Source organism: Carassius auratus, chromosome 8 (genome assembly GCF_003368295.1).
Source record: "Carassius auratus strain Wakin chromosome 8, ASM336829v1, whole genome shotgun sequence".
Taxonomy (NCBI): Eukaryota; Metazoa; Chordata; class Actinopteri; order Cypriniformes; family Cyprinidae; genus Carassius; species Carassius auratus.
The window spans coordinates 30201325-30215103 of record NC_039250.1 but is presented as its reverse complement, the minus strand read 5'-3'; the positions used below and the strand labels follow the sequence as shown (position 1 = coordinate 30215103).

The following is a 13779-nucleotide window of genomic DNA, read 5'->3' as shown; positions in this document are numbered from 1 at the left end:
CCCAGACAAAATGTAACTAGTCTCTTGTTTTGGGAGTGCTTTTCTTAGCTTTTACATTTTTCCATGGAAAACCAAAAGCATCCTCATCCCTGGAAAACAGGTGCTTGACAACAAATTGATCATGAAAATAGAAAAAAGTCAGCATGAAACACACTGTACTAGACTATTGTATAGGACATTCTGCTATTACATTTTTGTGTATACTTATTAGTATTTTCCTGAAAATAGAATGTGACATAATATCTCATAATATAGTATATAAAACCACAGGAACTCTCTTCTGAGACCATATTTTTTTGCATATTTTTACATAGCTGAACCTATGTTACCAGAGACCCTGCTCTGATATTTCTAATTTCTTTCAGACAAAGTGCATGCATCTTGATTTTTGAACTGTTTTCTTCTATCTCGCAATTTTAGATAATTTAAAACTGATGACGTTGGACGTGAGTCTCATGCCTTGTGCTGCTTCTCTCTCTCTCTCTGTATATATATATATGTGTGTGTGTGTGTGTGTGAGAGCAGGAGGTGAGGGGAAGGTTGGGAAGGTAGTGGATATTCGTGGATGGGATCAGGAGTCAGGTCGTAGCGTGGCTAGTGTCACCTGGTCCAGTGGAACCACAAACGTCTACAGAATGGGCCACAAGGGCAAGGTGGATCTCAAATACGTGTCGGATGTGCAGGGAGGATACTACTACAAGGAACATCTGCCCAAATTAGGTAAGAGCGGCCATAAAACACAGTGTGTGTGTGTGTATGTATACACATTTTTGTCCCTTTCCGTTTATCTATTTATTTATTTTTTGCGTATTTGTCACACATCAAACTAATTTGAATATTACACAAAGATAATGCAAGTAAATACAAAATGCAGTTTTAAAATGATGATTTCATTTATTAAGAAAAAAAAGGCTTTCCAAACCTACCAGGCCCTACGTGATAAAGTAATTGCCCCCTCCAGTGAAATCATGAGAGAACTGTGATGAACCTCATGATTTTAGGAAGCGGAGGTAAAACTATTTAGCCACACCCAGCCCTGATTACTGCCAGACCTGTTGAATCAAGAAATAACTTAAATAAAATAACTTAAAACCTGTATGACCAAGTGAAGCACATATCACAATCTAAATAAATGATGAAGCCTTTCCTAAGGCTTTGGGAGTCCAGCGATCCACGGTCAGAGCCATTATCCACAAATAGAGAAAAGTTGGAGCAGTGCTGGACCTTCCCAGGAGTGGCCTGCCTACTACAATTACTCCAAGAGCACAAGGACTCATCCAGGAGGTCATGAAAGAACCCAGAACCACATGTAAAGACCTGCAGGCCTCACCTGCCTCAGTTAAGGTCAGTGTTCATGACTCAGCAATGAGAAAGAGACTGGGCAAAAGATTCTGCTGATTCTGACCTCAAGATCAAGTGCATTTGAGTAATGCAGCAGGACAATGATCCCTAACACACCAAAGAAGCACAGAAGAGCGGGCCACAGTTCCTCTACAGCTGTGTGAAAGACTCATTGACAGTTATCACAAACACCTGATTTCACTTGTTGCTGTTAAGGCTGGCACAACCAGTTATTAGATTTAGGGGCAATTGATTTCTCACATAGTGCCAGATGATTGAAATCATCATTTCAAAACTACATTTTGTATTTACTCCGGTTATCTTTGTACAATATTAAAATTAGTTTGATGATCTGAATCTGAATCTGAAGTCAAAACAGGAAGGAAATTACATATTATTGTGTGCAGTTATTGCAATATATTATGTTATAGAATTATTGTAAATATTAAATAATACTGTATGTCACTCAAAAAAAAAGCAATGTAAAATACCACACACTCGGATGAATAAGTGAACCTTTTCAGAACAAACTGATTAATTAAATTGTTATCGGTCATGCTGATTGTCATGTTACATTTTACCCTGCTGAGAATGTAGTGATGATACATGTGCTCTGACGTTTGATGTGTGTGTGTGTGTGTGTGTGTGTGTGTGTGTGTGTGTGTGTGTGTGTGTGCAGGCGAGCACGCGGAGCTGCAGCGGCAGGACAGTGCAGACACTCACTCGTTCCAGCAGGGTGATAAGGTCAAGTGTCTGCTGGAGGTGGAGATCCTCAGACAGATGCAGGAGGGGCACGGCGGCTGGAACCCAAAAATGGCAGAGGTGCAAATCAGTTGTGTTCACTTTTAATAAATGTTCCAGATTTCCACAGTGCACTTCATTTATTTAAAATGTTGTACTGGTGTGGTTTTGTAACTGTAGTCATAAGATGTTTTAATTATTGTAAATTTTGCTCAAAATAACTTTCTTTACGTGTAAAATGTCTTCGCATTGACTTGTATCTGGACCTTGGCCTCTTTTTATGTCTACACTTTTTTTTTTTTTTTTTAATGAAGCCAAACAATGAAATTGAATAATAAAATATTATTCCTAAAACAATAATCTGTTACTTATGTAATATGGCTGCACTATAAATTAAAATTAAATGTAAAAGCGAGTATTTAATGGTAAGTATATTCATATTTTTTATAGTAAAATTGCGATACTTGCACCTTTAAATTTGTCCAGAGAGTGTGTGAGAGAAACACAGAGCCAGATCTAAAAGGTACATCTAGAGACCCCTGTTACACTAGTTCTGTCTGAAGAGGGCTTTAGTCTTGTTTTTGGGAAGTGTTGGATATCAGTGCTTGTGTTTGAGTGTGTTGTGTTCTGGTGTTGGCAGTACATCTCCAGAATCGGCAGCGTGCACAGGATCACGGACCGCGGGGACGTGCGCGTCCAGTACAGTAACAACATCCGCTGGACCTTCCACCCCGGAGCCCTGACCAAGGCAAGCACATCCCTCACAGAAACACACCAGCTGCTGTTTGTTCATCAGGCTATTTTTACTGGGAGCTGTGTATATTTAGTTCCTCTCAAGCTCCTTCACAGACTGTCCCTATCCTGAACTTCTTTGTCTGTACCAAAAGTGAGCCGTAAATAGATGGCTGTGCTGTTTCTATCTGCTTATGTGTCAGACTGTGCGTTCTGGGCTGGTGATTAGCTGAAGCTCCAGACAGTCTTTAGGAAGTGTGTGTTCCTCTAATAGAGTGGTGTGTGTGCAGGTGAACACGTTTGCCGTGGGGGAGCTGGTGAAGGTGCTGGATGACATTGACAGTGTGAAGAGACTCCAGGTGGGCCATGGAGAGTGGACAGACAGCATGGCTCCAGTAGGTTCCTCCTCAACACACACTTTACAGACAAAATCACATTCATTTGAGCCAGTCAATATATATATATATATATATATATATATATATATATTTTTTTTGTCTAGTATTATTAACCTTATATGTCTTCTGTAGCTTCTTTTTAATCGTATGACAAAGTTGTGCCATATTTAATTTATTCTTTAAGGAACAGCCATTCAATAACTAATCGCATTTAACTTGTAACATGTAAAATATATATATATATATATATAAAATCATATATCATTGTTTTCATTTATTATGTATATTTAAATCTTTTAAATAATAGTTTTATAATTATTTAAAATGAGTGTTTTTATAAATATATATATATTTTAAAATGTATAATACTCATTTAACCAATTTATAATAAAATCAGTATTTCAAGTGTTTTTTTCTTTTACGATGGAGGCAAAGAAGTAGTGAGGATCTAAATGCAGCAATAATTTACTGAACACAAAACAAAGACAAAAAAGGCAAAAAAACAAGAAGGAACTAAACCAAAAGCACACAACAGCTACACACAGAATGTATAGACAGCGACACAGGGCTATAAATACACAGAGTCACGAGACTAATGAGGAACAGGTGAGACTAATGAATCACTATGGGAACAAATAAAGGTGACTGAGGAGACGAGGGCAACAGAGGAAACAGGAACTAAACAGAGGAGGAGAGAGAACAGGAACAGTACATCAAAATAAGAGTCAATCGCACACAAAACTGAGGACTTCATGACAGCATCTGATTTTTAGGTGTCTTCTTGCTAGGGCTGGGCATTTTTTTTTTATTAATTCAAATTAAATGTATTGCCACAATTACTATAATAATTTTTTATAAATTGAGGAATCTTGATTTTGAATAGAAATATTTCCAAGCGTTAGAATTAGACATTTTGACAGTATGACCATGGTAAGCGTAAAGATAACTGGTGCACCTGATTAACTGCTCGTGTGTGACGCGCTCATATCGCTAGGTGCTATTCACACAGAATGTGCTTTTGTGTCGACAAAGATGCAGCACAGCTAGAGGAAAAACATGCATGAAGATGGGAGTGAGCTTCTTTTAACTCGAGAGCCACGTTTTAAGAATAACTTTTTTTTGGCGTGTGTCTGTGTGTGTGTGTGTGTGTGTGTTCTCAGGCTCTGGGTCAGGTCGGGAAGGTTCTGAAGGTGTATGCAGACGGTGACCTGCGCGTGGCGTTCGGAGGTCAGACGTGGACCTTTAACCCCGCGTGTCTCTCTGTGCAGCCTGGCGAGGTCGACGCCAATCTGATGACGGCTGAGAACAGCAGCGAATCAGGAAGTAAGAAGTCACAGGAAGTAGCTCTTCACTATCAACCCAGCTCATAATCACTCTATGATCACAGTCACTCTGTATAATTAATTTTTACTGGACTTTCTCTTTAACTCTTTCACCGCCTAGCACAGAATGTTCTGTGTTTTCATTGTTATACACTTGGGAACGCTCCTGAATGAGTCTAGAACCACTCGACCAAAAATAAATGAAAACTGCGTAATGTTACCGAGTGAAATGTGGACCCAGGAAGTGGAAAAGGACTGTGCAAGCTGACGAAAGCCATCTACTGCATCTTTGCTTTCATCATCCTACTGGATACGATCCATGTGTAGTATTTGATAAAAATGTGATATTTCACAGCTTTTTACTCAAAATGTTGCTTTTTTAGATGAAATCTACCTATATTCAAGTGTTGTCAAAAAGTAATGCTTGAAGCTGGAATAAAACAGTTTTTTGATTTAAAGTAGATGCTCTCTTCTTTATTTTAGTGTATTGCATGTTCAGACATTCATACATTCATATTCTGGTGGCCATGATCAGTCATCAATCTTTTTTCAAAAATGCTGGCGGGGAAAGAGTTAATGTGAAAGAGAAGATAAGCACATCTTCTGTTCTCTTCCACACTGTCCTGCATGATACCGATGCTTGTTCTTCTCGTTTCAGCACCGTGTGTTTGTGTGTATCTCTCTCTCTTTTTCTCTCCTACATGCTGTGCCAGTTCTGGATAGTTTGTGATGTTTGATGCATGGTGACATTTTGACTCATTCTGACTGGTTTGGAGGGTTTTGAACTGCAGGACTGTAACACAGACCCTTCTCTGAACACAGAATGTAAATGTCTGTTTCTCGCTGTCGTTCAGGCACGGTGATTTCCGTCCTGGAGAAGCTGCTCTCTCAGTCCACAGAGCAGGATCATCCGGGCCGGCTGGTCATCGAGGCAGCACACGGGAACACCGCTAAAGTGCGTGAACTGTTGCAGAAATACCCTGACAAGGTTAGTGCCTCGGCCTGATTTAGGGGAAAGAGACCGGATTTTGTTTGCATGGGTTGTCCTAAGGGAGCGAGTCTCCAGACGTTTCGTTATTTCTGGCTCCCTCCGTCTGAAGGGTTATAGCCTTTCCCTTTATAAACACACAGCCCACCAGAGACTTCAAGGAAAGAGTGTCCTCTCTGAAAGATACTGTACTAGAGACTACGGACGGCTGGTTAAAACATTTATATGGCTGTCCTCAATGGGATCTTTGTCTGATTAAACTGATCAAAGCTAGATCGTTTGGTAGATGTTCAAGGAATAATTCACCCAAATCTGAAAATGTGCTCACCCTTGGGCAATCAGAGATCAGGATGAGTTTGTGTCTTCATCAGGTTTGTAGAAATGTAGCTCTGCATCAGTGTCTCATCAGTGGATGCTCTGAAGTGAATGGGTGCCGTCAGAATGAGAGTCTGATAAAAACATCCCAATAATCCACATCCACTCCAGTCCATCAGTGAACATCTAGAGAAGACAAAACCTGAAACAAATCCAGCATTAAGATGATTTTAACTCAAACACATAGAGTCTATAATCATAATAACACTTCCTCCAGTGAAGAAGTGTTCTGGTCTGAATCAGGAGAGAAATCTGCACAGATCAAGCAGTGTTTAAACAGATCTGAACTAATCTGTGTCTGGATTCTGATGTGAGAGACGACGGCAGATGCACTTCTTCACTGGAGGTAGTATAGGTTCGTATTTGAGTTTAAAACATCTTGATGGATTTGTTTCGGTTTTGGTCTTCTCCAGATGTTCACTGATGGACTGAGGATTACTTGTGGAATATTGTGAAGTTTTTATTAGGGCTAATAGTGAGCTAACTGTTAGAGAGACTTGGTTAACCAAAATTTATTGGTTGCAGAGAAAAAAAAAATCCAGGGGAAGTGGTGAAGTCACACAGTCCGTGACGGATAGATCGTTAACGGCTGGTCTATGTGGTAATTCATTGGACAGGACATCCAAACGCTCGCCGATCTCAAACATGGTTCATTACCTGAAATAAGTTAGTAGCAGCAGCTTTACATGGCCGCTCAATGAAGGCACCGGTGCGCTCACTTACTCTTGAAATACTCCCTCACGTTTGGTCATACAGATGAGAGTAATATATCTTTTGAATCTGTAAAGACTATTTATCTGTACTCTCAGAATAACAATTAAACTAATGAAAGCACATTCTCGGTCCAAACAAAGATGCTGCATACATGCAACATGAGTGGTTATGAATCTATATTAGATTGGCATGTCTAGACGTCTAGAACTAGATTAAAATGGCATGTCTTTTTTTATAAGAGATCAGTAATCCCTTAATTTTAATTAGATTTTATTTATTTTGTCATATCAACATGCATATGTATTTAACGGTACCATTTTTAAATGGTGTTCACTTGATAACATCTGACTGCGACCTCTAAGAAAGCTAATAACTAGAAGTGCCTGTAGGATTTCCAGTGTGTTTGGGTGCATTGATTACACACACATTCTCACCATTGCATCTTCCCAAAATTAAGCTGGTTACTGAATGGACTGGAAGGATGCCATATCGAAAGGTAGCATAAGGTTATCTATGCCTTACCACAGCTGTTAAATAAACACAAATTATTCACAGTTTATTTGGTCATCTTTATGTTCTTCAAATACAAAAGGAACCAATTATTTTTTTCCTGTTGGATTTTAATATCAGTATTGATGCCATCTTCTCTTCATCTGTCAGTAGTGCTGGGGCAGATTCATTTCCCATTATGAGTCTCTGCCTTCTCGCTGTTGGCATCTGAATGGAAGTCCAATGTTTTTCAGTATCCTAAATAAGATATGTAGCACGCTGGATTAGAGAACATTTATGTATGTGAAAAAGCATTAGACTGTGGGAACTGCTGCACATTGAAAAAGATATACACTACAAAATATTTGGCATTCAATAAATATCATTCAGAGTCATGTAACATTGGCCTACAACCATTTCCCGCTTGAAGCTTTGAATTTAGAATTACAGTTACATATTCCGTAGGATGAGGAAGTCTTTTTGGCGGGAGCTGTTGCCAAAGTGGATTCCAAGTGGATTGAACTAATGCTGGGCACACACCAAAATAATTCTTACATCTCATACGTGATAGACCACAAACGTGAGGATAAAAAATCCTACATTTAACCGTTTTGCTCCTATAGTGTGTGGTGTGCCATGATGTGACAAACCCAGCACACCACACACAAACAGATTTTCACCCAGAGTCTCGACTGTGAACTTCAGAAAAAGCATGGCGGACGATATGCAGGAAGAAATTGCAGTGATAGTGTTTGGAATTATTTTATACATGACACGTTGTATAAACACCCCCCCCCACACACACACACACATCAGGATTAAACATGTTTAATATTTACAATTCACGATCGGGGCGGCTCCGATGTTTCTCTGATCTGGCTCGGACACTCTTAACACACCTCACACCAAGGGAAAATCTGATAAAATCATCTAATGAGCACGGACTGGCAAAAACAAGAGGGCAAGGGTGACAATAAATAAGGAGCAAGTCACACGAGTAACAGGTGAGAACAATTAGACCAACAAAGACTGAAGAGGGTGTGGTAAAGTGGAAAGACTTCAACATAGCCATGTGCTGACACACCAGACCACACAGACACAGGAAACAGACACGAGGCAAACGGAGCGTCATGGCAGAACCCTGATGAATTCATATGATACATGCACACAGACGCATCACAACTGCGGAGATGATGGGTCAGTGTTAAAAACAAGAACAAAAACAAAGCATGCACTAGTTTATCAATACATTATTCAAATGTTAATGCAGTTTGGGGGTTTCAAGTTGCATAGTGTTTAGAGAGTTTGACTCCTAACCCTAAGGTTGTGGGTTCGAGTCTCGTTCTTGGCCAACAATACCACGACTTAGGTGCCCTTGAGCAAGACATCGAACCCCCAACTGCTCCCCGGCCACCGCAACATAAATGATGAACACTGCTCCGGGTGTGTGTTCACGGTGTGTGTGTGTGTGTGTGTGTGTGTGTTAACTGCTGTGTGTGTGCATGCTGTGTGTGTGCATGTGCACCCATTCACTGCAGAGCACATGCTGAGACAGTGGTGCAATGCTACATTTGTCCAAATTTGATGAAGAAACAAACTGATCTGTATCTTAAATGGAATAAGGGTCAGACTCAGTAAACTATTTGTTTAGTCTGATTGGAAGGTAAAGTCTTTGCAGAAGTGTGTCTGAATGAAGCTGTGTTTATCTGTCTTCAGGTGGATATTAAGAACCAGGGGAAGACAGCTCTGCAGGTTGCTGCCCATCAGGGGCACATGGAGGTGGTGAAGGTTCTGCTTCAGGCCAACAGCGGCATTGAAACTAAAGATGAGGACGGTGATGCTGCGCTGCACTACACAGCGTTCGGGTGAGAGCCAGTACTTATTCCTGCACTTTAGGATAGGTTATCAATGACTGTTATAAGAAAAAGCTACATGTTCATTATCAAGTATTATATATCAAAATGATGTCATTAATAACTCACCCTCATGTCGTTCCAAACCCGTGAGATCTCCGTTCATCTTCAGGACACAGTTTAAGATATTTTAGATTTAGTCCGAGAGCTCTCAGACTAAATCTAAAATATCTTAAACTGTGATCTGAAGATGAAAAGAGGTCTCACAGGTTTGGAACGACATGAGGGTGAGTTATTAATGACATAAATTTAATATATGGATGAACTAATCCTTTAAAGAATAAACTATGCTCGAGAAACTATGTAACTGTAGTAAAAAACAGCATGGTTTTGTAGCATGCAGTGTCACTAACAGGATGAGAACATCCACTTGATGACTTGTGATGCGCTGTGACACAACGGTCATCTGATGGAGGCATAACTTATTTTGTTCTTCAACATTTTTCATAAATCTGTGTGTTTTGTGGGGACTTGTGTATAAAAACAGTTTTTGCATTGTAGGCAGTACTTGTACACTAGATGTATTTGTATTTTCCTCATCTCATGTGTGTCTCGCTGTGTTTGTGCGTGTGTGACATGTGGTTTGTGTGCTGTTTGTGCAGGAATCAGGCAGAGATCGCACGCTTGCTGCTCAGTAAAGGAGCCAGTGTGAACCTGCTGAATAACTCCATGTGTACGGCGCTGCACATCGCTGTCAATAAAGGCTTCACAGATGTGGTGAGAGTGTTAACGGAGCACATGGCAGACGTCAACCTGCAGGTTAGACCGAAAACACGCCTCATGCCCCAGTACATCACTTTAGCAGGGCTGTTTGAGTGCTTAAGGAACTGGATCAGTGATCTGATGTAGTTTTTTTTTTTTTGCTAATGAATAACAGTGTGATTTTATTTTTCATTTATATATATATATATATATATATATATATATATATATATATATATATATATATATATATATATATATATATATATATGTATATATATATATATGTTTGTTAAACGTTCCATCACTGTGAGTCCATGTGATACAGGTCACACAAAGTGCACACAGCCGAGAAAAGAAAGAGTAAAAAAAGAAAGATGAGTAAATGATGAGCGAATTTTCATTTTGGGGCGGCATATCCCTTTAACATTTCTGTTTAATTTTAATTTGTGACCCTGGAGCACAAATCCAATTGTGATTTAAACATCATCTGAAAGCTGAATGAATAAGCTTCACCATTGACGTGTGGTTTGTTCGGAGGACAATATTCGTCTGAGATACAACTATTAGTAAATCTGGAATCTGAGGGAGCAAAGAACTTAAAATATTGAGAAAATCATCTTTAAAGTTGTCCAAATAAAGTTCTTAGCAATGCATATTACTAATCAAAAATTAAGTTTTAATATATTCACAAAATATCTTCATGGATCATGATTTTGATTTAATATCTTAGTGATTTTTGGCATAAAAGAGTAATGGATAAGTTTGACCCATACAGTGTATTGTTGGCTGTTCCCTGTGCTCCTGATGACTGCTTCTGTGCTGCAGGGACACATTGTGACCGCTAGATTCAGCAGTGTTCACTAACAGTAGTGATTCTGTGTTGTCAGGATTCATACGGAGATACACCCTTACATGACGCCATTGCCAAAGACTTCAGGAGCATCATTGAGATCCTGATTGTGGTGCCCAACATCGATTTCACGCAGCAGAACAACCGCGGCTTCAACCTGCTGCACCACGCCGCTCTGAAGGGAAACAAACTGTGAGTGTTCCTCTGCTGCTCCGTCTTCCTTTATTACCTTTCAGTTTTGTTGTATCTGAATGTTTTCATAGCTTATCCTGCTGAAGCAGAAACGTATGGTACATGTCATTGTTAAAGTGGCATTTCCTGAGGGATGTGGCAGTAATATTTCCGTGGTTAATGCGTTCAAGCTTGTACACATTTCCTCAGGTGTCATGAGAATGTGGCCCAGATTCTTTCATAACGGTGACACAGTTGACTTAAAGAGCTACAGGACACATGTCTGTCACACAGAGCCCCTCCCTCGGCCTCGCATGCCCTCCTGGAGTCACACTTCTCATGATTTACACAAGTACCACACCGTCCTGCATCTGTTTGCTTATGGTCCTGGAACAACATTACTATGAACCAGTCAGACTTAGGTTTCAGTTTAGGGTTGAGTCTGAATTAAAAATATTGTTACTGGCTGGGGCTGTGCAGATTTTGGTTGTCCGATAATGATTTCTTGATCATAAGTAATAGAAAATGACATCTGTTTGATTCATGTTAGTTACGGTGGAAACTTACTAAATGTGACCCTGGAGCACAAAACCAGACATAAGGGTCAATTAAGTTCTTGATTAATTAAGCACATTATTGTATAACATGTTAACATTATCAGTCGCAAGAACATCTTGTTTTGTGAAACAAAGAAAATCCGTTCCAGAGACAAGGGCGATCCGAATAGCTGAATACCAGGAAAAGATTTACTCCAGCCGTAATCCTGAAGAGAGACGTCCACTAATCAGAGAAGCTGCTTGCCAATGGAAACTCAGCAGACTCTTCTTGTTTCTATAATATGTGTGTGTACTTTGTTATATTTATTATTGTGTACACGAAAATATGTCTATATAAATTATATATAAAAATATTCATAAAAATATTTTCAAAATATATATTCTGTATGGTTGCTAATTATGTTGGTCTGAGCCACCACAGTCATTTAAACACATACAAAATGACACCAAGTGAAAGAAGCATTGTACTGAAAGGAAAAAGCAGTTGCAGTGCTGATTATACAATACTAACATGAACTGTTAATGAAATGTGGAAACTGCCCCGAGCAGAATTAATATCATACCTTCATGCAAATCCTTCCTAGCTAACACACGCAGTGCCAGTTTTATGTGATTTATGGCTACTGTACTTATATTTCACACACTGGAGTGATACACAGTGCGGCTAGAGAAGAGCGTGAGCTACGAATGAAAATAACGATAGAATAATCACACTGACATGAAGCCTGTCAGCATCTCATCTGAATCAGGACAGCACACTTTTCTCAGCCACTCTTTACTTGTATATACATCTGACACAAATGTCAGCTGCTTTCACATACTGTATGTCTTTTAAAATAAACGTCTTGCATCAGAAAAACCTTTAGAATAGTTTTGTTGTTGATGTGGTTTCTTTGGCCGTTTACTCCCATCAGTTGAGGGACACTGGCATACATGACACGAATGCACGGCATCTGTTCAGTGTTTGTAGTGCTTGTAGTTAGCAGCGAGGTTACAGCCCACCGTTCTCAGTGATGTTCTCCTGCACTGCAGAGTCCACCCTGCAAACACTTGAGCAGAGCTGCAATCACAATAAACTTGATTCATGTGGAAAGAGAGGCAAACAAACAGTCTCTCTCTCTCTCTCTCTCTCTCTCTCTCTTACACACACACACACACTGTGTGTCAGGGTCTGCTTTCATTTGAGGTTCTTAGTATTTAGTTTAGTTTCTGTTCATATTATATTTGGACAGGTCTACACACCCTACTGTTATCTGTCTGTTTTTGTACAACCGTTCACAGAGACTATGCTTTGATTGGTGGCCGTCTGTCATTGAGGCTGGTTTTTAGCTTGAAGAGGATGAAAGAAGACCGCTCACATGAACACACCTGTGCATTTCCTGAATAATGTCCTCCTGGCCTACAGTCCTAACTATATATCGGTTATTAGACTGATTTACGTCTCAAGTACACTGTGACACATTTCCAATCGCTTTGAGCCGAAAGTGAGTGAGTCAGATGATCATTTAATAAGTGCCTTGAGTGTTTCAGCGAGTGAGCTTTAAAATGCAACTTTAAAATACAATGCAATGCATAATTTACAATAAATGTTGAATAACCGATATGGTTAATTCATGTCAACACGGTTCAGTCACTAAAAAAAAATGAAGTAAAATGTACTAAATTCTTATTTTGCAAGTTTTTGCACACATTTGTTTTTTAAGTAAATTTGAGTATGGTATTAAGTAAAATCTACTTAGGTTATGTAAAATTAGCAAAGGAAACAAGTACATTTAACATGGCCAGTTCAAGTTTAATGAGTAATTTCTTCTTAATTATTTTAAGTTTACTCTGCAATACTCACGTACATTTCCCTCAGTCACGGTTTGTAAACTTTACTCAAACAACATAGCACTGGATAAAATGGCAGTAAAGCATGTGGTTCACTTCTAATCACGTTTGTGAGCAAGTAGACAGCTTGTTATTCTCTGACAGGTCATGTTTACTCAGTACAGTTATTACTGAATGAACAGAGAGCTGAATACTTGGCACATGATACACAGTGACGGTGACGATCAGTGGATAGTGTTTGAGTTTGAATGGGTCATTTTGAGTAAAAGATGAACTTCAGATGTCAAAAAACAGCAAGTTATTAAACCTAACAACAAAAGCAACCATAAAACTGTGTAAATGCATCTTGAAAACTGCAAAAACAATGTAACGTATTATTCATGCCCAAGTGCATGATGGGAACAACAGGATCATGACTTTGATATTTAATTAATCTTTGAAAAAATAACAAACAATTACAAGTGAAATATACTTATAAGTTCAAACTTTAAATTCTACAAGTATAAATTGAGTACTAATATTGAATTTACTAATGCAGAACTCTTGAATCCTGATTCAAAGCTGATGCTCTGGAAGTGACTCGTCTGTCTGGGCTTCAGTGAGCCAGATATTTGTGTATAATGATGCTTAACTGTTGAAGGATTTCCTACATA

At 39.2% G+C, this 13779-nt stretch overlaps 1 protein-coding gene across 5 annotated transcripts in view; it reads left to right on the top strand.

The window, feature by feature from the left end:
* Nucleotides 1–13779, top strand: part of mib2 (MIB E3 ubiquitin protein ligase 2) — a 55129-nt gene that overhangs the window by 33342 nt on the left and 8008 nt on the right. For all 5 annotated transcript variants that reach the window (XM_026270706.1, XM_026270705.1, XM_026270707.1 and 2 more), the window contains exons 5-13: nucleotides 526–720; nucleotides 2021–2163; nucleotides 2723–2830; nucleotides 3105–3209; nucleotides 4373–4535; nucleotides 5389–5522; nucleotides 8817–8965; nucleotides 9616–9772; nucleotides 10606–10760. In XM_026270706.1, coding sequence (XP_026126491.1) covers nucleotides 526–720; nucleotides 2021–2163; nucleotides 2723–2830; nucleotides 3105–3209; nucleotides 4373–4535; nucleotides 5389–5522; nucleotides 8817–8965; nucleotides 9616–9772; nucleotides 10606–10760 — 1309 coding nt within the window. The remainder of the gene's footprint in view (nucleotides 1–525; nucleotides 721–2020; nucleotides 2164–2722; nucleotides 2831–3104; nucleotides 3210–4372; nucleotides 4536–5388; nucleotides 5523–8816; nucleotides 8966–9615; nucleotides 9773–10605; nucleotides 10761–13779) is intronic.